The sequence below is a fragment of the Mercenaria mercenaria genome, chromosome 13 (assembly GCF_021730395.1).
Source record: "Mercenaria mercenaria strain notata chromosome 13, MADL_Memer_1, whole genome shotgun sequence".
Taxonomy (NCBI): Eukaryota; Metazoa; Mollusca; class Bivalvia; order Venerida; family Veneridae; genus Mercenaria; species Mercenaria mercenaria.
The window spans coordinates 45674028-45688396 of NC_069373.1; the positions used below are offsets into that span (position 1 = coordinate 45674028).

Below are 14369 nucleotides of genomic sequence, written 5' to 3' on the forward strand. Positions count from 1 at the left end.
TACATGCAATTAAAGGGTTGTTCGTAAATTTACAAAGTTTATTATATTTGAAAATTTGCCAATAAAATCGCTTTTGTAGAATATGAATAATGATTTTTATTATGTATTATATATATAAATGTATCATGACATATGTCATTTTATATGTTGATTCTTACTTTGCTTGAAAAATTTATGAAGAAATTACAATGTAAATGGGGAAAAAAGCACGTAAATTTTTAAGGATGAGGTTAAATGTGTGAAGAAATGCGTGTTGATTTTTTCTTCGCTAAAAAAAATTATGAAGAAAATACGCCAGAATTTGGGAAAAAAGCACGTAAATTTTAAGGTTTTGGCTGAAAAAGAGGAATCTGGATATAAAATCCTCTTTTAAAATACAACAAGTTATTGGATTTTATATTTTGTTGGAATAATTTGGAAATGACTGGAACTGAATGATGGATTAATCCATGCACTGTTACCTGCAAATCTATGATAAATATCGGAGTTTTATTGTAAAGGCATTATCAGCAATGGATATTATATTTGCAGATGGATCAATCCATGTTTATATAACTTGGAATAAAATTGAAATAATGGCTTACGTATTTTATTCGTTTGATTGCCAATGTATGGATTAATCCATGTCATAATTTTAGCATTTATTTACAAATTTGACCATTTCCTAAATAGTCCTCCGTTATTTAGTAAAAATAAGGACACCCAAAATGGCGTATACTACCCCCAAACAGGGATTCTTTTGTCAAATCCCTTTTTTTAAAATCATCAGTTTTTAGAAACTCTACAGATACGGTCCTTCAGTACTAACCATGGTAAGCCTGTATACCTTTTATATATTAACATGAGAACTGTTTATCATACAGCATTCACGCTTCACATCAAGATTGGTATTTTATAGTCGACTGATCAGTGCTAAATGAAATCAAGATATTGGGCTGGTATAACTGTTATAGGGAAGGGGATAGGTAGGTGTCTGTTGGCTAAACACCACTCCCCATCCTCGTTATTACGGCGTGGTAGAAAGAGCTACCGGCCAGCTTGGGCGATTAGACTAAGGAGCCGAGATCAATCCATTTCCATTTGTTGAAAAATTGCGAGTGTAGTATACAATAATAGATTATGAATATTTTAAAGCAGCATTTTAATCAATAGTCTTGTGTTTTTTTGACGACTTAATATCGGTATGGTTGTTTACAGTTCTTGAAGAAGCATACCTAATGTATTTTGCACACATTTAACTATTCCATACCCAGCTTAGATATTTTAGAAGTACATGATTTTAATTACTTGTAATGTGACATTACTAACGGCAGAATACAACATGAATTACGAACAATTTATAAACATTCAGTGTTTTATATCATATATATATGATAGACCACAAGTCTATCCAATTAACCTGTTTAACATTGAACCAACAAGTATTTGATTTATACGACATGTATTTCATTTTCTTAAATATTTAAGACCTACTATATCGGCCGCCACACATGAGACATGAAACAGTGTTTCCCAATTTTATCTACTTGTTTACACGAGAGAAAAACCAAAATAGAAACAATATTTAGCAAAACCATATTCTAATATATCCCAGCAATATGAATCGGTGTAACCTACACGGGTTACGTCGTCGTCAAGTTATTCCGCAACGTATAACAACCTCATATAATTCAAATAACCAAAAGAATATTCTGCTATAACATTTTTTCTTAAATGATTATTTACATGATTTCTTAAATAATATATTTATCATAAATTTGTATGGACCGAATTTTCTCACACAGATACACACTGGTTATATTTCATGTGTGTTTAACTTTGTTTCAACGGTGTTTGCTTCATACTAATGATAAAGTATTATTTTCTTTGTGTTCTCGTAAAGATGTAAAACTTTGGAAATATGATGGACAAAGAAGCATAACCTATTTTCAAGAAATATATTAGAACAAATGGAAATGTCATCGAAATAAGGGAAGGAATAATCCATGGAAAATCAGAGGATTTTAAGAAGAAAATTTATTGTTATGATCAATGACAAATTATATATAAAGAGAAAAACATATATGTTTATATAGCAAAATATGTTAAAAGCTAGACATTATCTGAAAATGTCAATATGATAATGATGATGATGACAAAGAAAAATCTTCAACTGTTATGAATGTTTAAGAATTCACGAATGTATCGAACAAGATATATGTCTAAATTTACTGCTGGTACTACGACAGATAATATATCGGAAATTCTAACACGACCCGTTACAGTTTTCTATTATACAAATAAGGCTGAAAACTGTGTTATTAAAAACAATTATTTTTTCTGACGTGACAATTATTATGTCATAGCGTTAAAAGGCATAACAGCGCTGGAAGAAAATCAACAGAAATTAGGCAATATTTGACGGATATTGGCAAGGATATACATAATGATCCATGACAACGTGTTAGAATCTTAAAAGTATCTCAAACAGTGTTTGCGCTTAAATATAATCACTATTTGTCGTTTAGATGCGTATCATTATATCACTCAGGCTGCGCCCTCGTGATATAATTCCTTCGCATTAAAACTTCAGAAATGATCTTATTCAACGGCAAATGAATGTCGGGGGCTGATTATTTCTTAATTATTTTAAACTAAGTTATCATACTGATAGGTATGTATTTGAAAATATTATACATTTCAATGAGCAATATGAAAACAGTGATAAAAGTTACGTTTGAAGAAATACATCAAAACATGTGTGGAAAAGAACTAAAATGGACTTACTTATAAAACTGAAAAGAATAAATGAATTTGCTTGTCCAGCTTGTATGATAAAGGAGTTCTTTGTTATGGTAAAACCTGTTTTATATACAATGCCTGACAAAATGCTTGACATTTAATATTTTCCAGACAAATAGTCAGATAGATACAAGGTTCCATTCAACGGATAAATGATATATACAATTATCGTGGAACTACATGTTTACAGTTGTATTTGTAACTTGCCTACGTGTATATCAAATGATAGACTTGATATTTGGCCGAAATCTATAATGTATATAGATCTAGGCTGGGTTCGGACCAAACATTAGTACGACAGATAACGTTTGTGCTTTTAAATAAGACTTAGAAAATGCTAAAAGGAATGTAAACTGTTATTCACTTTTAAAAAGTTTGATATGTTCTTTAAGCTTTATGACGACTGATAAAATCATAATGTAGGTAATACTGACATACAAGGTTTAGCAAAGAATAATCGAGTTTGCACAAAACTGGCATGATTTATTAGAAAATTTTAAATGTGCACTTTTATATAGTTTAATAGTATTGCCTATAATTCACAAAAACTTAGAGCACTTTTAAGTAATGTACAAATTTTACCAGTCACACTTCGAGATTTTTCTCTCACTCACTGCAGAAAGAGAGCAGTCGCTTGGCTACATGTAGATCTCTAAATTTTCCAGTAAATGTAAAACTATATCATATTAAGATGTACAGGAAGAGTTTCATTTTGATTTTGGAAACACTGCTATATATCCAATCAAATTACTGTATACGACCAATAATGTATAAAATAAATAAACAAAATGTTAAGGTATGAGATTCAGTCAAAATATGAAAATCGTGCTTTTGCTCTAAGTAATAAAATCATGTTACAATAGTTAAAATTTTACCCTTCATATAAAAATATTCAAGCCGGTACAGGTACTACTTTTTGAATATGTATTTATATTTTTAATACTTTATTTTGATTAGGTTAATCAATGTATGGTAACTACGGCGGTAGCAATGAGTTTAGATTCGTCGAATATGTCCCTTTTTTAAGAGAAAAGGAAGAACAAGTTATCGCAACATGACTTGGCATAACAGTCTGCACGGTATTTAGCATAATTATTAGATGTATATCTTAACTCATAGCATTTTTCAGTTTCTTGTATGATATTTCAAAATTCCGTTTGAGCACCAAATAAACTCAAAATATTTCAGCCTATTAGTACAAATATGATTGATGATATTCTCTAGTGTATATGTATACATAAAGTGATATATGTACAAAACACCTTAATATAAAAAAAAAACATAAAAAAAAGAACAAAAAAAAAACAAGAAAAAAAAAAACGTGGAGTGTAGTCTGAACATGAACATGAATGAAACTATTTTGATAACAAATGTACACTGGTTTAGATGCTTAAATCTCTTTTTATGTTTGCAGTTTTGACTAACATTTTAATTGCTTCTTTTAAGACATTAATTTTTGTTTCTAAGCTTTTTTTCATATTTCATATGGCACAAAAAATGTCGACATACAAAGCGTAGCAATCGAGCACTTACTGTTACATTATTATAAATGTGAGTGCTTATGAAATAGAGGTAAATACTTTTAAAGATATACTCATACATCATTGAATATGAATTGCTAATGATATCAGTGTATCTTATCAATCTGATGTTCCTACTGACGATTTGTAAGCCAGTCTTTGAAAGACGTTTTGAGATGTGTATACACAATCATGTCCTTCCAGATGATCTGAAAATTGAAGTTAAGGCTTGAGGCCTAATGTAGTTAACAACTGGATTAAAAAGCCGATTAGCCAATTTGTTGATCAAGTTTTTTCTTCGTTCCGTGAAAGATTAAAGTAAAACTGGAATATACCTTACTATGGACTATTTTTTTCTGGTTATAATTATTAGTAGGTGATAATGTAAAATATAAATGCAAGTACATAAAGTTAGTACATTATTCCGTGCAATCTTAGCAAAATGTAAAGTAAATTTACATATATATGCATTAATATTTATGTATGCCTTTTTCATTCACTGCAGACAGAGTGCAGTCGCTTTGCTACATGTAGATCTCTAAATTTTCCAGTAATTGTATTACTATGCCATGTTAAAATGTACATAAAGAGTTTCATTTTGATTTTGGAATGTACAATGAATAATGATCTGAGCAAACACTGCTGTATATCCAATCAAATTACTGTATACGGCCAATTATGTACAAAATCAAACAAAAATGTTGAAGTATGAAAATCAGTCAAGATATGAAAATCGTGCTTTTGCTCTGAGTAATAAAATCATGTTACAATAGATAAAATTTTACCATTCATATAAATATATTCAAGCAGGTACAGGTACTACTTTTTGAATATGTATTTATATTTTTAGTAGGTTAATCAATGTATGTAACTACGGCGGTAGCAATGAATTTAGATTCGTCGAATATGTCCCTTTTTAAAGAGAAAAGGAAGAACAAGTTATCGCAACATAACTCGGCATAACAGTATGCACGGTATTTAGCATAATTATTAGATGTATATTCTTAACTCATAGCATTTTTCAGTTTCCTGTATGCTATTTCAAAATTCCGTTTGAGAATCAAATAAACTCAAAATATTTCAGCCTGTTAGTACAAATATGATTGATGATATTCTCTAGTGTATACGTATACATAAAGTAATATATGTAAAAAACACCTTAATATAAAAACAAACCAACAAAAAAAAAAAACAAAAAAAAAAAAATTAAGATAAAAAACGTAGTCAGAACATGAACACGAATGAAGCTGTTTTGATAACAAATGTACATTGGTTTAGATGCTTAAATCTCTTTTTATGTTTGCAGTTTTGACTAACATTTAAGTTGCTTCTTTTCAGACATTAATTTTGTTTCTAAGCTTTTTTTCATATTTCATATGACACATGTTCAAAATTTTATCGACATACAAAGCGTAACAATCGAGCACTTACTGTTACATTATTATAAATGTGAGGGCTAATGAAATAGAGGTAAATACTTTTAAGGATATACTCATACATCATTGAATATGAATTGCTAATGTATCAGTGTATCTTATCAATCTGATCTTGCTACTGACGATTTGTAAGCCAGTCATTGAGAGACGTTTTGAGATGTGTATACACAATCATATCCTTCCAAATGATCTGAAAATTGAAGTTCGGGCTTGATGCCTAATGTAGTTAACAATTGGATTAAAAAGCCGATTAGCCAATTTGTTGATCATGGTTTTTCTTCGTTCCGTGAAAGATTAAAGTAAAACTGGAATATAACTTACTATGTAAGACTGGATTATTATTTTCTGGTTATAATAATTAGTAGGTGATAATGTAAAATATAAATACAAGTACATAAAGTTAGTACATTATTCCGTGTAACCTTAGTAAAATGTAAAGTAAATTTACATATATATATATGCATTAATATTTATGTATGCCTTTTATTTTCGTTGTTAATGATAACTTGTGCATGTTTGAAATGTAAATACTAACGTAATTTTATATTCCACAAACTATTAGACAAGGTTAATTTTTAAACGAATTTTGTTTATCAAGCACAAGATTATTAAGACATTTTCCATAACAGTATCGATTAATGGGTCAAACAGATTGTTTCTCAAGAATTTTGATGGTTTTGATTCTTTCAATACGTTTAGTTTTACTTATTTTGGTATGTACTATAAATTTATCCTAATGAACAAATACACCAATGATTAGTTCGAATACAAGTAATTTTTGCCTCCTATTTAGATGTCAGTAACAGAAGTTTTCTTTTTCTGCAAAAGACAATATTGCAGTACTGATCAGAATTAGATCTCTACACAGTCATATCTATAGTTCAATTCCTTTTCGGCATTCAGTACAAGTTATGCTGATTGTCTAACAGCTGTAATCTGTAGAACCGCTTAACTCTTCGAGACTTCGGAAAGAACCCACAGATGCACGCGTTCGATCACTCATATGGTTTCCATCAGCGCCAATGGAATGTTGTCGCCGAGTTTTATTACCAAACCTGAAAAATTGAGTTTAACATTTTGCTGTTATGTATTTAAGCATGTCTTCCGTTTTCATAAATATTGTTAAAATGATTAATAAGATATTTTAGCATCAAGGTTTCCTTATTAAAAAAACACCTGACTATTTACTTTTATCTCATTTATTAAACAAAACTGGTTGGGATGAGTCCGCATTATGACATTATGTACTCGTTGTGGAAATCACAATTCACTTTAAACTTCGAATGACCTGATTTGGCGTACGGAAATGAAAATCATTTATGAATAAATAGAGTCAGTGAGTAAATTTACTACAATGACAACGGACTAATTTTCCATAACTAAAATATAATATCAAAACATCAAAATAATGTCTTAAAATCAGCCAGAATTAGGCATGCGCAAATGCCTAAAAACAAGCTCACGAACCTACACATTTTTTTAACAATTTGATAGTCCAACATGTTTATTTGCAACTGTATGGTAAGGTATGGTGAGGAAAAATGTGATTTTCAGATAGACACTCATTATGAAAATAAAACCACAGGTTGCCCAACACGAAATAAACGGAAATGTTGCAGGCTCATTTTGATTGACAAAATTAAAATATAGGCACCATATCCTAGGGGTGATTTAACAATACCTAAAGCTTTTACAGCGGGAGTATTGGAACCACCCAAGACAAAATATTCAAACTGAAGCAATAGACAGTTCACTAACACAACTTAATGTCGCACTGCAAGATCTAAAAGATCGAAATATAACAGCTTTGATTGAAGGTAAGGGAAGACATTTTATGGTCCCCGCGCGACGCTAACAACGTTGCGGTGGTAGTAAAATAAAAAAAAACTGGAAAACCACAGGCCGCCCAACACAACATAAACGAAAATGTTGCAGGATCGGTTTAACTGAGCCTGTTAATGCACGGTAGTGGAGATGCAAACTACCGTCCACGCCCTCTAGCCCCTGGTTGAGCAAAACACAACATCTACACATGTTAAAAGTACTGGAATATTATGTAGAGATATCCGCAGATGTATTCATACGGCGGTGCATATGGAACCTTCAATGCGTGAGATTCAACGTTTTCTAATAGGTCTATCAAATAATCAAACACTACCCTATCGTTTTTATTTGCTGACTTTTCTAAGTATATTCCGAAAATTTGAAAAAAAAATCAGGATTTAATCAAATTTTACATTGCACAAAACGTGCAAAACAACATTAAGGAATGCAATATTTCGGACTCAATGAATAAATCCCGATATACGGAATACTGTTGTTATGATACGTGTAATTAATCAATCTACAAAGAGGCATACCTGTATTTTTCTGAAGCTCAATTGAAGATTTGTTAATGATTCTTACATACCAAGCTAGGTTAAATAGAGAGATAGTACCTAAGTTTTTCAAATCATAGGTTTGAAGTTAAAAAGCTTTGAAATGAAGACAAATGTCCATATATTTCTCAAAAACAGAAATATAGACAATATTTTAACCAGAAGTGGTGAGTTATGAGCATTTAATACTTTCATGTTAAAGAAAATTTTGTGATCAAGGAAATGTAACTCTTCTTGAACATGGAGAGCATAAACATCAAAGGGACATAATATAGTGAATATTTACTAATTGGGTGCATTTGATTTAACATTCAACTTTGATCTGGATTGCTAAATAATTATCTATCATACTGTGTGCTAAAAAAATTAGAACATCTGGAACAGTCTATTAACAGCAAAACTATGCTTTAGCAGAATGCAGATAGTGAAGCTCTAACTGGGACTCGAACCCAGGACCTCTCACACCTAAGGCAGACACTCTGCCACTTCCCTATAACAACAGCAGCTAATACATGTAACTATGCAGTTTAATTGCCTGGATTACATTGCGTGAACTGGAACAATAATCGGTGACTCCGGATTATCGGCGTATTCGCTTTGTTACCTAACGGCAATTTTCGTGTAAAGAAAAAATATAATCTAATGCTGCCAACGTCATAATCGGTCAAATCTGCCCAAATTTCTCTGACGTGTTGTTCAGAGTATGAACTTACTAACTGGTAGTACCAGTGAAATATAACTTACACTGAATCTTTTATATTTGCCCTTTTAGCAGCTGTCGAACGGAAAAAAACCGTGAGCTTTGTCCAAATATAAATAATTATTTTACCAGTTTTGAGAGGATTTCAATTGATGGGAAATTACAGTTACAAACTAAATACCTTTCTGCAACACATGGAGCCATTAGCATTCACAGTCAATCAGTATTATGACTAAGATCGAGTGTCATACATTTCAAAGATTACAGACGGGGTCTTTTGTTTACAGTTTTTATCGTAACCGGTGCATTTGTAAAAATCACTTTAGTGTGAAAAATCAAAGTATGTGAAGAGCTACGGTACGGTCTCTATACTAAAGTCAAGAAGCAATATCCACTTGCTTTAATACAATTATCTTTTAAGATGTATACTTTGACAAAAACAAACAAACTTACAAGAAATAAAACAAAAAAAACATAAAAGAAGAATGTGTACAACAGAGAGTTATATGTATATGAATAAAACTAGATCATCATAATAAAAAAGGAGGTACCATGCAAAAGAAAATCCTTGCTTCAAGTTAGATAGTGTCAACTTCCCTTTCATTCTGTATGTACGGATAGACACACAGATAATTGACACTAGAATGATAACGGAAACTATCGAGCAGACCACAACGATAACTAGTGTTACATCAGCTGTAATTGTAAATAATACATATGAAAACTTTAATTGTATTCTATACATAAAACTGTAACTTTTCAAATAAAAAGTCTGATCGAATCGACAATAATTGCTATCATACATTTACTTAATAACTATTTTCTAATGTGAACAAAATGATGATATGGCCGGGTAAGGAATTTGAATATGCCTAATACTCTTACTTTACTTGAAATATGTATGCCAAATAAATATCGAACACTTACATTTTGCTTCATTTGATCTGAAAAATAGACAGCATTCATTAAATTCATTCACTTGTAGATGACAATTTGTACAGTAAATAGCAATCATCGTGAATATTCTATATTCCAACTTGAAAAATATTATTCATGTAAACATTCAGTGAAGAACAAACTGTTTCTGAAAATAGAACTGTAATCATACTGATATCGATGTGTTGTTTTGATTCCGTCATATAGTATAACAACACTGGATAACATTATTTATCAAAATCTGCAGACAATTTTAAGATATGTACACTATCTTTAGACGTGTAATAATATTGCATATGATAAATTGCTTAAATTTGAGAAAGTGTATGATATCAGATTTTTAGCAATTAAAAAGAAACTAATGCAGTCACTATTTCTTAAGGCTGCTATTTCATGGACACTCACATGCAGGTACGGTTTCCATCCACTACTGAGCACTCTTGGGCATTCGGACATAGCCCATTTAATGTTAGGTACAATTCACAAAGTATTTTCCCGTTGTCTATTGTTTCATTTGTGACTGTAAGAAACCAAATCAACATATACAATTTAGGTTTACAGTCACGTACAGTCACATCACAACAATACATTAACAAAATATGCAAACTTATAATCAAACATGAGCCAAAAAATCACAAATTATAACCAGAAAGGTATTTAAACTGTCAACCAATATGTCACTTCCAGGAAGTTCTGTTCTAAGACAAAAGGTGTGGCAAGTTTTTGAAAAATGCGAGTAAATATCACTTCACAAGTGTAAGACTTTTCGTACAGATCATTTCTAACTGGGTCAAGGCGCACTTTGTTATACAATATGCGCTATTATTTATTCGAAAGACGCATGATTCGTGCATTAAGGCCCTTACCAGTAACGTCGTCAATCTTGATTGATATTGCTGAAACTGTCTCGTTGAGAAGTTTCAGTGTTTCAGCACCATTGACGAGATTCAGAGTTGCTTTTATCAAATCACTTTTTGCACTTGTAACGTTTTCATATCTTATTTCAAAATCAACAACCACACTTCCGTATCTAATCAAAAACATAAAAACATGCATTTCAAGGCAATGAATAAAAGATAGTTACATGCGTTTTTTAAAAGGCAGAGTAATATAAAAAGAACAAAAATAAGTACCAATTACTGGAACTTAATTTGGCCTTTAATATCAATCATTAGTGTCTTACCTAAATTAATGGTGAACATTATCGAATTGCATTTGAGTCAAATGTTTGTTCAACACTATTAATCGTGCAAGTTTGATTTGCTTTAGCCAAGGAACACAAACTTACGTGTATATTTATACGTTTACTTTAAAGGTTTGCTGAAACTGTAAAAAAATAAATAAGTCAATTAGTTTCTACGCCTAGAGCCTTTTTTTCTCATTTTTCATAAAAAGCTTCCCTGAGCGTTAAAATAATCATGAATGTGTTAATTGTGAAAATTGTAAAACACTGTTTTGTTACCTTATATCAAATATCGTTATCTCCTTAAACATGTCTCCCATTTTCCGCTTAAAAAATGTCGTCAGCTAAGAAAAAAAGACATGAGTTTAACAGGTGTTATGACCATAATAACAGTATAACTTAATATATGAAACGGTAAAACTTTAAACATGCAGGATAGATATGCTTTAAAAAGCTTCAAAATGAAGTATTTAATGAAAACCAAATGTGCGTTATTCTATTACATCATACAACGTATCAATGTTTATATATTATTAGCTTAAAAACCTAAAATAATCTGTGCAAATATTAGTACTAACAAGATATACCTCAATAGCAAAAGTATAGTTAACAGTTTGGACTGTCAAATCAACACTATCTGCATTGACTGCAAGAACCATAACGAGTTGTGTTCGTGCAATCGTTGGCAATGGTTTCTCAGAAGTAGTCAGACTTTTTTCTAGAACAAAGACAATATTCAATTATGATTAAATTTAATTTTAGATTTTGAAATCATCACTTGTTAATGTGTCACTTTAACAATGACTGAAGATAAAGTATCTGGCAACTAGTAATTATTACCTACGTAACAGTATACGCCTATAAACCGAAACACGTGCTGAAGGTTTTTCACATTCATTCTGACACATTAGAAAATGCATTTCCAAGACGCTATTTGGTTTCAGTATCACAATACCTTATTACATACACCATATTACAGTAAATAGCGACCCTGAAAAAATATTCAAATATTACCTTACATTCTTAATTGACAGATATATAAATTAATAGTAAAACAAATCAGCATTTCATCCTGTTTTACAGTGTGAATTCTTAAAATCTTGAGCACATTTACATGTATAACCATTTACAAGATTTTCAGAAGTACCACCAGTATGACACTGAGCATAACAGGAATATGGTGTATTATGCTTTACGCAATCTTAAGGATATGTTCATACCAGTTTCACAGCCGGCGCCTTCATATCCAGCAGCACATTGACAGGCGTAACCATTTACTTTGTCTTCACATGTAGCGCTATTCTTGCACGGGTTGGACAAACATTCGTCTGTATCTGATAATAATGTTTGTTTAATATAAACTGCATTAGGCAAATCGTTAAGTGATATACACCCGTGTTAATGAAATACCACAGTAAAAAGTGCCATCAATGGATTTGTGCAAGTAGCACTGAATTTTAGTAGGGATATGAAATACATGCCAGCAAAATAAGATTCAGATCAGAAAAGCCGCGAATAACATATAGCATTAGGGATTATAAATTACAATGAAATTGTATTTGTGGCTATCACTTGGAATAACTACATCCAGATCTGACATTTACCTTGGTGGATTTGAAATATCAGACAAATGTTATTTTAACTTATTCTGCGTTTTTTGTTATATGTGCAACTGGAATTTTGCTAGGCTTTGTTTAAACAAGATTCTTGAAATAGACAATATTATACTAACTTCATCTGCATTGTTGTATTTAATGCAACTGGAATTTGCTAGGCTTTCATCAAACAAGACGCTTTTGCCCAGTCAAATTCCATTCCCTCAGAATGCTCCATGCTTATATATTTATTCTAGAGTTCTATTACTAAATGTCATACCATTTTCACAATCGGTGCCTTCATATCCAGCAGCACACTGACAACTGTAACCATTTACTTCGTCTTCACATGTAGCACCATGCTTGCACGGGTTGGAAATACATTCGTTTGTATCTAATGATAATGTTTTAATTAAACTATATTAGGCCAATCAGTAAGTGATATACACCCATATTAATGAAATGCTATAATCAAACGTACCGCCAATGAATTTGTGCATTTGGCAATACATTTGAGTATCAATATGAGAACCATGCCTGTCAAAATTTATTCAGATGTTTACTTCCTCGTAGGCAGAAGACGCCGGTAAAACTATTCTTTTTCAGTTGGTAGTTGGTAGTGTCTATGATAACAAGTGTAACTGTTCAACTCATCTAAACATACAATGTATAGCGCCATTCTTTCAGAGGTCGGTCGGAGATACACATAATGTTTTTTTTGCCATGAACTATATTTAGCCGATCGGTACGTGATATAAACCCATATGAATGAGATGCCATAATCAATCGTGCCACCGATAAGTTTGTGCAGTTGGCTATGCTTTTGAGTAGTAAAATGAAAACCATGTCACTAAAACAGATTTAGATGTAAACTTCTTCGTATGCATAAGACGCCAGTATAGCTATTCTTTATCAATCGAAGATAGCAGAAATTAACATTTCACCTGCATTGACAAATCAGAAAATGAGGATGTATCAAACTGTTTTCATTTTTAACATTTTTAAGAGTTATCAAAGCCGCAAAGTATCAAAGTTGTTTAAGAAAACATAATCAACTGAATCTTTGAAGCTGTTTTACGGTTCCACTAAATACAAACATAAGGTTTTGATTAAATAATTCGTTTAGAATAACAAGGGTGACGTTTATAACGTGAAAGTTCTGCAATATTTTCTTAAAGAATGATGTCTCTTACGAATATTATTTTAGAAACTATTGAGAGAACAATTTAATAACGGCCCTTTGTACAACTGATTTTTGCAAAAGGAAATGTGTTCGTATTAATTTCAATTTATGTGATCCTAACATAGGCAATAAAAGCTCGAGCAAACCTAATATAAATAACATTAGAGATTATCTATCATAGTTCACTTGTGCTTACCATATGGTTTGCTTATATATACAGGCCTAACATGAACCTAGGGAGCATTCATTTGTATCTAACAAGCAAACAGTACATTATCTGAAAAACTTGTATTAAGTTAAACAGGAATTGTCTAGTTTTTTATCCAACCAGACGCTTACGACGAGTGTTGTCCGCCCTGGTGATCGGAATGTCCAACGCTTCTATACCTTTTTAGTATTTTATGAGACTAAATTTCATTCAAAACGGTGAAAGTAACGTCAAGCTGCCATCGATCAAGATTGCTGACGGCCTTTTTGACATCAAATGTGAAGTAAACAGTCACTATCCGATGGGAGTTGAATACAGAATTTCGTAATCGTGAAATACAAAGTGAATTGCAAAAAAATATTACGATAAGATACTATAACTCATCATTTACAATAGGAAGCACACTGCTAATACGCATCGTATCTTACGCAAATTATATACAGTACAAT

At 31.4% G+C, this 14369-nt stretch overlaps 1 protein-coding gene across 18 annotated transcripts in view; it reads right to left on the reverse strand.

Annotated features, from left to right (window-relative positions):
* Positions 1–2000: 2000 nt before the first annotated feature.
* LOC123528458 (neurogenic locus notch homolog protein 1-like) overlaps positions 2001–14369 on the reverse strand; it is a 163333-nt gene continuing 150964 nt past the window's right edge. For 17 of the 18 annotated variants that reach the window (XM_053521704.1, XM_053521703.1, XM_053521697.1 and 14 more), the window contains 9 exons: positions 12810–12923; positions 12155–12268; positions 11522–11652; positions 11214–11278; positions 10618–10781; positions 10157–10271; positions 9743–9759; positions 9367–9511; positions 2001–6792 (listed from right to left, as the gene is read on the reverse strand). In XM_053521704.1, the coding sequence (XP_053377679.1) occupies positions 6660–6792; positions 9367–9511; positions 9743–9759; positions 10157–10271; positions 10618–10781; positions 11214–11278; positions 11522–11652; positions 12155–12268; positions 12810–12923 (998 nt within the window). In that variant the 3' untranslated portion in view covers positions 2001–6659. The remainder of the gene's footprint in view (positions 6793–9366; positions 9512–9742; positions 9760–10156; positions 10272–10617; positions 10782–11213; positions 11279–11521; positions 11653–12154; positions 12269–12809; positions 12924–14369) is intronic. The other variant, XM_053521702.1, reaches the window with a different exon arrangement.